Here is a 12,445-nt window from a genome sequence, read left to right on the forward strand (position 1 = left end):
AGGCATTTGTTATTATGTTGAATATTAAATGTTTCTCATAATTTTGATGGATTCTTTCTTTGATAAGTTCAAGAAGAACCATGCTTCACAGAGAACAATTCATGTTTATCTAATAATTTTTTCTAAATTATTGTATTCTTTTGATCTAGTTTATATTATAACTATTTGATTTTTCAATCCACAAACATTAACTTTGTTTAGTAAACCAAAATAAGAAGAAAACTAGAATTCACTAATAAAACTTGTAAAAGTGGATCCAATTGATCTACACTTCTCTTTCATATTTTTTTAGTTTTTATTTTAATAGTTTAATTTAGATAAATCTCTTTCAAAAATTATTTTTAATCGGTTACATAAACTTGAATTGGATTGAAAGTAAAAATTATTTGGATTAACGTTGTCTTTGTGGTTTGACCCTTACTTGCCAAGTTTTTCTTTTGCTCTTTATTTTATTATCATCTACAACTCGAACACTTAACAGGAAGAGTAGCTTTAGCGATTTGAAGGTTTGTGGAGATTATTTTTCTTACTTGGTTGTTAATCCCAGCACAATAAAGCTTGTTTTTATTCAAGTTCATCTTCAGCCCTGTGATGTTGTTGAACCATTCCATAGCTTCTTTGATGGCATTTGCAGATTTGGTACTCCCTTTGAAGAATAACAACAAGCCGTCAACGAAAATCAAGTGGTTAACTTTGGGGTCTCTATAGTTGTCCAAATCCAACTTCCCTTTATTGGGCAAATCTTGGAGTTTTTGGCTGAAAGCAGTACCATCACAAGCACAAAAAGATATGGGGATAAACCCTTGACAGATACCTCTCTTGCCTGAAAAGTATCTTTTCAAGTTTCCGTTAATAGCTATCGAGTACATAGGGGATGAGATGCACCCCATATCCAGGCTATAAAATTCTCTAGAAATTTCATTAACTCCAAACAGTGGATGGTTGCCTCCTAGGGCAACTAAATTGTAAACCTTCATCAAGTCAACCTTTGCAACACTTCTGGGGGGATTTTTCATTCTATAAAGGTTTCTAACCAATTTGTGGGATAGCATTAGGTTGTCTCTGATTGACCTCCCTTAGATGAATGTTGATTGGTAAGGGCTCACTATCTCATTCAGAGTGCCTTTGAGTCAGTTGGCTAGAATCTTAGAGATGCACTTATATATCACATTGCAACATGCTATGGGTTTGTACTCTTCTAAGGAGATAGACCAATCAGTTTTAGGGACAAGAGTTATTGTTGTAGCATTAACTTCCCTTACCAACTTTTCCCTCTGAAAGTAATACTTGATAGCAACCACCACATCTCTTTTGACTATGTCCCACGACTTCTAGAAGAAAGTAACAGAGTATCCATCAGGACCAGGGGCTTTGTCCCCATCTATGGAGAACATAACTAATCTGATTTCCTTTTCATTCACATGTTTGATTAGCTCATTTCCAGAGGCTTCATCGATTTTCTTCAACTACAACTCATGGTTGTCTATAGAACTATCAGATCTGGTTTTAGATAGATTTTTCTCCTTCTCTAGGTCTTCCTTTCCCTCCACCCAATCTCCATTTCTAGCTTTAATTGAGGAAATTTTATTTTTTGCTCTTCCAACTATCAAAGACTTATGGAAGAAAATTGTGTTAGATTCTCCAAGCTTAAGCCAATTTACTCTTGATTGTTGTCTAGTTGTTGCTTCTGCTCTTCTAACTCTCTCTTGGTAGCTCTTGGTTATACCTCTCTCTTGTTCAGCAAGTTCCTATTTCAGAGGCTGCTCTTGAGCTTCTTTTTGGGCTTTCTCTAGCTACTCATAGACCTTCATAGAGGCATTCTTGTCTTCTTCAAAGTGGAAGGAACTCCACGACTTTAAAGTAACTTTTAGCCTTTTGAGCTTGTGAACAACTCTGAACATTAGGTTACGTCTCACATCTTCCTCCCAACTCCTACCCATTATATCAAGGAACCTTCTATCCTCAGCCCAGAAATTGAAGAACTTGAAGGGTTTCAGCCTCAATCTTTCTTCAGTTTCGAGAGACACAGACATGGGGCTGTGGTCTAAAATCCCTGACGGGTGGAATTCAGCTTCAAAACTCTCAAAAGCTTCTAGCCAATTTATGTTGGTCATCACTCTATCGAGCTTAGAAAGAATCCTTCTATTGTCCTATTTATTACACCTAGTTAAATGGCATCCCTCAGCTTTAAAGTCCATTAGACATGTCTTTTGGAGGCACTCTTTCAGGTCCTGTACATCAAACCTCAACACTATCCTCCCCATATCTTCTCCCGAGTTGAGGTAATTGAGTTGAAATCTCCCATAACCAGCTAGGGGCTGTTCGTATGGTCTATTATGCATTCTAGCTCTCTCCACACACTTTTTCCTTTCTTGCTTATCATTGTGCCCATATATCATTGTTAGAAGGAATTGGTACCCCTCTATGTGTTTCCCTTATAAAGTTATCATTTGGTCGGATTTGAAAACTAGGTTCATATTAATCACAATGTTGTTCCACCCCACCCAAATTCTACCCTTCAAGGCAGTATTGTAATTCTCTTCCATCTCCCAATCTTGCTACACTCTTCTCGAGACAGCATCTCTATTAATCTCTCTTACTTTGGTCTCCACAATTTCTATAACATCGATATGATTCTTCTTAATGAAAATCCTCATCTCTTGATGCTTCAGATGATCATTAAGCCCTCGAATGTTCCACGTGGCGCACTTCATTGGGTAACCTATGTGTCATCTTCCTCTTTTACCCCCTTTTCCACTTACCCCTCTTTATTCTTGCCTTGTTTATTCATAACTTTTATTGCCTCATTTATCTACAGTAAGGATAGTAGTTTATGAGTTTTCTTCATGGTTACTTCATCCACTTGGAACTTGTTAAAGTCCTTATTGCCCCATTGCTAGATTTCAGTACTTGTGTTATCATCCTCCTCTTGAAACGCTAGGAATTTATTTGGTGGTGGAGTTTAAAAGGGTGTGTGGTTGTTGTGTCTGCTGGTGTTGTCCCCCCTCAATTCAAAACCAACTCTTTCTTCCTTTGCTTCTATTGTACCCTTCTGTTTCAAAAGTTTTATTTATGTTGTTATTTCCTTCTATCTCAACTTTTTTGCTTGATTTCCCAATCATTTTTGCTCTATACCCTGCTTGAACTGGTTTGTCCCACTTCATGCCCTACTGGTAGGAGTTTTCTCCTTCTGTTATCACACCTCCCTTCCCCCTTTGAATGCCTTCATATCTTAGTGTTGTACCTGACTGGTCAGATCTAGTGTTTCAATTGTGTTTTGTGGTGACTATTGTCTCCTTCTCTACTCCTGAATCTGATTTTGTTTTATCTAGTTTCTCTTGTTCAGAATTTAATCCTTGCTCGTCTCTCTTGGCAGCTATAGCAGATAGGGGCAATGTCCTTCCACGTGCCCAAATGTGCAACATGTTGGACACCTAGGAGGCATTCAATTGTACTCTAAGGCTACTTTCGCATGTACATTATCCTCCACTTCTACGTAAATCTTGTTTGGGATTTCCTTGTCAGCATAGATTTCCACACAGACCCTTGCATAAGATAACCTCAGTTGACCTTCCGTAGCACTATCCTTAAATAGAGATTTTCCTATCGAGCTAGTTATAAATCCTAAGGTATTAAGGTGCCAAAACTAATTTGGTAGATCATGGAGTTTGATCCAGACAGGGTCGGAAGCAGATTCCAATATTTTCAGCTCAATTGTGTGTCCATTCCTTTAATATCATCAGCCTTCCTACCACAAACCAAGGACCTTGCAGTAGTGCTTTGGTTCTGTCTTCTTTAGCTCCAAATTTAAAAAAGTACATTTTGTTGTCCTTCGAAAAATTGCAACATTCCCTCTTGGTTTTCACAGTTTGTTTATAGCATTCTTCACTATAGCATACGAGAACTTATGCCCCAAGAAGTGACCCACCAGACTCCCTTTCCATTCATCTTCTCTTTTTCGTAGCATTTCTTTTAAGCAAGAGATTACTCTCAAGGACCTTAGGGTTAAAGGTTAGCTTTTCTTGACCTCTAGTTGAAGCTTTTGCATTTTGAACAGGGTCTAAAAAGTCATTTCTAGAGCCCTACTTTATCAATAAATTAAACATTAAATCCCCTCATTAGACATAATGCACAGTTAGTCCATAATAATTCTTATTTTCAATTTAATTATGTATTTCGGAATTAATTACTGTTATTATTTACGCATAACAGGAATTATTTACGAAGTTTCGAGGCGAATTGAGAAAATTTGAAATTACCATTATGATCCAGGATCCAAAACAAGACCATGGACCAAAATTCAAGTCAATTGACCAAAACTTTATCGCGGCACCATGGTCAATGGCGATGGTGCGGTCAACGAAAAAAGTCAAGCCTCGAAATTTGTACTGAAGCTTAGCGGCTGAAAGACATTTGTATTAAAATAGGGCTTTGGTATTTTTGTAATCATGGAATATTTTTGAAACCCTAATTACCCAACAAACCCTTATCTGGTCTCTTTATAAATAGGAGACCAGACTAAAGGACATGTGCTCTCCAATCTCCCCCGGAGGAATCTCCCATCTCTCATCTCACTAGAGATCAACTTCTCTTTTTTTATTCTTTTAATTTTAGGTTTTTATTTTATGTTTCTTAGTTTTACAAAAGTTGTAATGAGACTCTACCGATTTCAAGTCAAGAAGTAATAAAGATATTTTCTTTATCTTATCTCTGATTTTTCTTTTCATGTTTTGTTTACTTTATTTTTGTTTTATTGTTCTTGGGATGACTGTTGGCTAAATCTCTGGTAGATCAGTTGAAAAAATCGGAGCAAGACTTTGTTAGTGTTTTGATTGTCTCATAAGGGCTTAATAGTTTTATTGTGATAATGTTGGTCATTTATAATTAAGTTGAACATTGAGTTTTTATATTTTTAAGTTTTTATTTCAGTAGTTTATTTTAGATAAATATTTCTCAAAAACTATTTTTAATCGTTTCTATAAACTTGAATTGGATTGGAAGTAAAAAATACTTTGGATTAACATTGTCTTTGTGATTCGACCCTTGCTTGCCAAGGTTTTTCATTGTTTTTATTTTATCATCATCTACAGCTCGAACACATTTGTCTCTACCAATTCTGCCCAAGACAGGGGTTTTGCCTTGCCCTAAGCTCTAGGAGTATTGCCCAAAAAAGATGGGCTTTCTGATTGAATCAATCTAGGAACAACATGTATTCTCTGGGTCTGTTCTTCATTTTTGGGACTCAACCTGACCACATTACCTAGTTCTGGTTCATCACCTTGGTATATTGTTAGTTGGGTTTCTGGCACTCCTTCGACATCATTTAGTAAGGTGGTTATTGGAGACCTCCTGGTCACAGTACTCCTGATTGGGTCCTCTATGGGTGGCCACCCCCTACTCTCTCAGGCATTTCATCAAGCACTCGTTGGGGACATCTCCCTGTTGTTTCCTCACCCAGTGGCTTCACTAGATTCCTCATCTCCAGGATTTCCATTTGACTGCCAGGAGAGTGGCCAATCCCCCTTCTTCCTTTCCCTCCAGCATAACTGTTACTTATACCAGGCCCTCTGTTGCTACCTCCTCATCTTGGATGAAGGTTGACTCCTTCCATGTTGACTAGTTCAACATCTCACCGCTGTTGAACAAAACATCGACTCACTCTCCTATATATTCTCCAATGTCATTGTTAGCTGGCATGTTTTCTATTTTCTATTGGTCTTTCCAACATCACTGTTTTCTGTTTTGTCTCATTTTATGTTTTGTATGTTATAAAATTAAAATATTTTTATACATATTGGCTCTTTTAAGTTTTTAAAAGACTTAAGACTTGAATGGATTGTGTTCTTTATTAGGGGACTATTTGGTAACATATTCTCAATAAAGAGTCCTTCAAGGTTATTGTTCCTAATTTATAACTTCCCCTTATATAGTGTATCTCATATCGAGGTTTTCTCAAAATATTTTGCGTATGAAAGTGAAATTGAACTAAACCACCCAGCCGCCCAAGCAATTGAAAGTTAGATGACAAAACTTTTTTTTAAGAAAGTTCGATTTGACCAAGGATGCCCAAACTATAGGTGTTAATGAGTACCCATTTAACTGAAACCAAATCAGAATTGGAATCGAAAACCTTGGTTCCGGTTCTCTTTTTATTGGAATAGATTAGAGTCGGACCTAAAATGGAATCGACCCAATAGGAACCATTAGGTTCTATACAATAGGCACCTGCGGGTACCTGAAACCGATTTATTTTGCCATTTCTTTCTATACTATAAATGATTTAAGGTATTTTTTATTTTAAAATAAATGCATATTATATAAAAATTTTCAATTTTTCATATAAATTATCGATTGGAGCTTAAAATGAATTAATCTTCTAAACATTTATTACTTTAACTTTAAAAAAAATTATTTTTGAAAAAAAAAAAAAAAACCATTAATTTGTATCTTTAGTATTACAAATTATAGCTAAATTAATAATTTTGTTGATAATATGTTAATTTTTTATAAAGAAAAAAAAAATTATAATGATTTGAAATACTTTTTTTGTCATTCAATTTTTGAGAACCAAAACCAATGGGGAACCGTGATTTTTGATAGTTCGGGCTCCACATATTTTGGAACCAACAAGAACCAGAACCGAACTAAATATAATGATTATGGTTCTACGTTCATCAGGAACTGAACCGAACCAAACAAAAATCGACCCATTGACACCCCTTGTCCAAACCCTCAACCTAAGTGTTAAATTGAGTTATTTGAACCAAAGCTCAACTCATGTTCTAGATAACTCGGTCCATGCCTGCCCATTAAGCTACCAAAGCCTAATCCTAGATCCATACTGTCTTTTAATGGGCTTGGTCTGGATAATCTAGGCCTACATTCAGATCAGTCTATTGGCTCATGGGTGGATTTTTTTACACTCGTGGTCCAGCTAATTAAGTTGTTAATGAATCAGATGTGATAAAAAAAAATCTGATCCACAGTGATCATATTTGATAACTTATCAGATAGGTTTGGAACTACCATGCCCCACCCAAATAAAATGTGAGGAAGAATGTAAATTATATTTGTTTAAACACATGAAGTACATATTTTTTATCCAAACATTGAGATCTACTTAATCCAATTACTTTCTGATTGATTGATCCTAATCAACCTAAACAAGATTCATTGTCCACAAACCGCTAATCTGTGGAACTTAGGCCACTACTTCAATCTTACACCCAAAAAAATGTGCGAAAAAATTTATAGCCACGAAGAGAATTGCATTTGCCACTACTTCAATCATACACCCAAAAAAATGTGCGAAAAAGTTTATAGCCACGAAGAGAATTGCATTAGCTAAATGATGGTGTATGATAGCATAGACCATGTGTTCTAGATCTAATTCTCCACAAAAGTAAAACCAAATCAAAGCCAAAATGGGTTGTTCTTGCACACCGGTAAAACTGAATTCAAAAACATTACTAACAAGTATCGTCTATATTATCATTTTCTCCAACGGACATTAATTGGATTGAATATAGAAATGTCTGAATCTTTATAAAATCGAATTTGACAAGGATTCAAAAAAAAAAAAAATTTATTATCTAAAATTGAATATGGTATCTGAAAATATTGAATAATATATTTCATTATATCCTTTGAAATATATTATTGTGAACAAATTTTAAATATATTATTAACATAAAACTGAATTACATTTAAAATTTGCTAATTAAAAATAATATATTTCATGTTAATTTTCTTATTAATATTTTTTAGATGATTATTTTGGGATTTAATATGAAATTTGGATTTGAAATATTTATGATATAAGAACATGAAGACTTAACCTATCTTAAAAAACAACATACAAAATAAACTGTTTACCAAAAAAATTGGGTAACTGGCTATATTTAACCCTAGATCTGATCTTGTACATCAATGATGTTGGGTTTGGTGATATTAAATCACCACAATCTTTTGTTTCTTGAGGTGATGGGCTTTTCGGCTTTTCCACTTATATGGGGGTATTTTGGGTACGGTTTTTCATTAGTTTAAGAGAAATAAAATGGGTCCCTAAATGGTAGTTATGATCCATAAAATGGATTCCTTTAAAAGGGGTTTTTCTCTTTTTTTTAGAGGGTGTGAGAAACATTGAGTCTCTATGTGGGTATTCTTCCCTTGTAAAACCTAGATGCTCAAGATTATTGAGTGTGATCTTCACATTGCAATCATAAGCTTGTGACAATGGGAGTAAGATCGATTTCTTGTTTGGATTTTTACTAGAGTTGGGTGTAGAGATTTGGTGGTTTCACCAAAGAGTTGAAAATAAATATAAATCTCCATTCTAATAATTTCTTACTGGAGTAGTGAATTTCTATTTATAAATTTACTAGTGGATTTCTACTTGTGGGTGAACTACATATATCTTGCGCCTTGATTGTGTTCATTTCACTTTTACTTGTATTTGGTTATTGGAATTGATTGACTTATTGTTAAAAGGGATTAATTTCAATAATCAGGTTTCGTATGTGACTTAGGATCTTGTCATAACAAACGAAACCGAAAAATTGAAAAATGAACTCAAAAGTACTTTTTTTTTTTTTTTTTGTGATGCTTAGACTTGATATTGAACTTCTATACCAAGATGAAAGCCAACTGCTATTCAATTTCAATGGTATTATGGGTTCGGCAATGAATATTTCATAGGTCAAAAAGCATCTAAGTTTAAATTTTGTTAGTTTTATGTCAATCTATAAAAACAAATTTGTAACTGGTTATATTTAAGCCTTGTACATGAACCAAACCAAAAAAAAAAATGAATACATTTTCTCTCTTCGCTAATTAAACACATTTTTGTCCTAACTATTTAAGCTTAGATGTGATATTGATTTTCTAGTCAATGTTCATTACTGTTCAATTTCGATCGTGTTCTAGAGTCGGCAGTGAATCTAGGTTAGAAAGTAACTAAATTTAAAATTTATTAGTTTTATGTTAATCTATGAAACAAATTTTGTTAGTTTTATGTTTATGTATGAAACAAATTTTAGAAACTATAGATGGTAATATATAATAGGATTTTATTACAGTTTTGTAAATAGAATATAATAATCAGACGGTTAAGATGATTCACTTGTTATTTACTGATAGAGTATTTTAGAAAGAGAGTCTAACTAGCCTTACTAAATAAGGTCCTTAGGATCACCTTCTAGCATCCAAAAATATGATCCAATGCTTCAAGGTTGTAAAGGACAAAATTCAACTTCAAAAAAAACAAGTAATTTTTCATTGTTGAATTTTAATTTTCAGTTTGGGGGTTAGGTGGAAGTCCAGTAGCCATCCATTTTGAAAACCTTGGATCAAGTTAAATTTTTATTTTTTTTGTAATCTAAGTTTTTTTTTTTTTTATAAAACTTAGAGTGCTGTCGTATTAGATTGCTGATGTGGTAATCCATTTAAGCAAAACTACCCTTAGTAAGGCTTAAAATCTTACTATATTAATATCGAAAGTGTTTCATTTAGAGAGATGCTCTTATGGATCCTTAAAACTAGGGTTTGTTTGGCCCTAAAGAGGTGACCTATTGGATCTAATTGGCTATGCTCGAATCAGGCCTTAAAATGTCATGGAAGGGGGGGGCGTGTTCAAGTTAATTTTCAAATTCTATAAATAATTAAATTTATGTAATTTTAGAAATCCTTTGGTGTCTGTTTAGATTTTGTTTCTCATCAGATTAGGGATCCCTATCCCACTTGGAAAAAAGTTATTCAGGAAAGTAAGTTTATTAATTATTTATAATATATTTTAATTTTCTTTTTCTTTTTCTTTTTTTTTTTTGTTAGAAAATCATTCATACATATTGTTAAACCCTAGCATAGTTTGGATTGGAAATTTTTTAACCTACCTATATAGGCAAAAGATCAAGATCCTACCATGGTTTTTAAACTTGGTATCTCGTCTAGTCTCGGACAAGTTTGAGACGTCTTGTGAAATAAATCAAAAGGTTGAATGTGAGTCGTAAATCTCAGTTAGAAAATGACTTTGTGAGTTGGTCTCGTTCAGTTCTGATACCCAATTAACTCGGACGATACTTCTTGATCTTGGACGAATTTAAAAATCATGGATCCTACGCTTTAGTTTATGGATGAGTTCGGTAGATTTACACTCTTAGCAAAAATATGTATTTTACTCTCATTTGAATTGTATATTTGATCAAAATTACAAACCTAAGTTATAGCTACACAGTAACACCATTAACTCAGAATGAATTTGAAATATGTATTTTACTCTCATTTGAATTGTATATTTGATCGACAATCACAAACCCAAGTTATAGCTACACAGTAACACCATTAACTCCGAATGAATTTGAAAATGATAGTTTCGTGTCTTTTAGTTTGTACGTCTCCCTCTCACAACAGGAGTAGAACACACATGACAATCAGTTGCAGCAATTCAATCACAAACGTCAAAAGAACCCAAAATGAATGAGAAATAGTGATAGCGACTGACTACTATTACCTCGATTTACCAAGTAGAGATGACGGATATGGTTGAAATGGGAAAACAGCAACTAATTTGTGAATCTTTTTTCTTGATATGTCTATCAGTTGAAAATCAAGTATTTCGGCTGGTCGCATTCACATGTTTGTTGATTCTAAAAATCCTACAAAAGCAATCAATGAGATAGCTTCATATACTTTTCCTTATTACTAAGTGGTGCCCACAACATACACCAAGTTGTGCGGACCACTTTTTCAATAATGAGATTAACAAGTTTTGTTTGGATTGTGAGAAATGAAGAGAAAATAAATTCATTAAAAAAAAAAAATAAAGAGAAGAAATTCAGTTTTTTTCCATCTTATTTGATTTAACAGTAAAAAATTTTAACTTTGGAGAGGAAAAAAAAAATTATAATTTTTAATATTTTTATTAGTCATGAACATTTTTTTTCTCTTCGATTTGGAGAGAAAAAAAAAAACAAGAGATTATCTCTCTCCAATATTATTCTTTTCTTTTTCTTTTCTCTGAATCGGAACATGCCTAGAGAGAAAAAATTTAGGCAGATTTACCAAAACATGCACAACTTTTCATTTATTTCCCAAAACAGTACACTGTAGCAATTAATTCCGAAAACGGTAAATTTACCGTTTTCGGAATTAATTTTTTTTACCAAAACTGTAAAAACAGTAAAATGTATTTTTTTATACCAAAAATACACTTTTTTATTTTTTGACTGAAATTACAAAAATAAAATTGATTTCGGTAAAAAAAAAATTATAAATATATATGATTGATGGATTACCGAAAGAGAGTGAATCTTTTTAGTTGGATTTTCATTTTTTTAAGGTTAAAATTGTAAATATATATGTAAAACAAAAAAAGGGTATTTTCGGTATAAAAAAAATATTTTACTGTTTTTACCGTTTTGGTAAAAAATATTAATTCCGAAAACGGTAATTTACCGTTTTCGGAATTAATTGCTACAGTGTACCATTTTCGGAATTAATTTCGAAAACTCTACCGTTTTGGTAAATTATTCAAAAATTTATATGTATCAAATTTGTAAGGATTTTTCTATCTTTTTTATGTGCTAATTCATTTAGCTAACTTTGGATTTGATTTTGTAATTCATCATTTTAGAACTAACTTATTCCATAATTTGTTTCTTTCTTATTAGTTGACTTAGATTGTTAGTTTAGGTAAACCTTAGAGAAGGAAATATTAACAAGTAGTCATGCATTAGATTATAATGGATCTATAAAATAGATTTGGAAAGAATAACAAATATTGTTTCTTTGGATTCTGAAAATGAAAAGAATGTTAAAGAGTGAATTTCTAAAACAATTGTAACTTGTAAGTAATAAGTTAGTCAAGAGTTTGATGGTGGGCCTACATATATAATTCAAAACAGGCAATTGACATGAGTAACTTAATATTAAGGGAAATTTACTTAAAAAACCTTGATGGAGGGAGTTCTTTTGAATGTTCCTAAGTTTTAGGACCTCTCTAAATAGTTCATTTAGCAAAAAATTTATTTCTAATCAGTCCTTGAATTTCATTTCCCACATTTCTCATGATTGAATGTCCTAACTGTTCAAAATCACTATTTTCATTTAAAATAAGTGGATTTTTAGCATTTCAATCGAGTTTCAGAGACTCCATTACGTCAAAAAAGGTTTTTTTTTTTTTTTTTCAAGGATTTTTTCAAACATTTTTGAAGACGTATATAAAAAAAACTTAGATTTTCTCATTTTTTCTTTGTTTTTGGAAGAAATTCGATCAAGAATGGTTCTTTTGGTTTGAAACCATTTAAACAAGTCGTTATCTCAAGTTTTTAGTTGATTTTTCCACCTCGTATTTTAGTCAAAAAACTTGAAAATCGAAAATAGGTGGATTTGATGAGTGTCAAGTTCACCACTTTTTATTGTCAAGTTTGACAATAAATAAAAAGGGGTT

The 12,445-nt window shown here is 32.9% G+C and overlaps 1 protein-coding gene across 1 annotated transcript; it reads right to left on the reverse strand.

Moving 5' to 3' along the window:
- Positions 1-455: 455 nt before the first annotated feature.
- LOC147381397 (uncharacterized) lies at positions 456-1,016 on the reverse strand. Its single transcript, XM_086430475.1, has one exon. It carries the CDS (start codon positions 1,014-1,016, stop codon positions 456-458), a length of 561 nt encoding a protein of 186 aa, XP_086286601.1.
- Positions 1,017-12,445: the final 11,429 nt, after the last annotated feature.

Source organism: Akebia trifoliata, unplaced genomic scaffold, assembly GCF_017979445.1.
Source record: "Akebia trifoliata isolate Shusen 1 unplaced genomic scaffold, ASM1797944v1 Contig00517, whole genome shotgun sequence".
Taxonomy (NCBI): Eukaryota; Viridiplantae; Streptophyta; class Magnoliopsida; order Ranunculales; family Lardizabalaceae; genus Akebia; species Akebia trifoliata.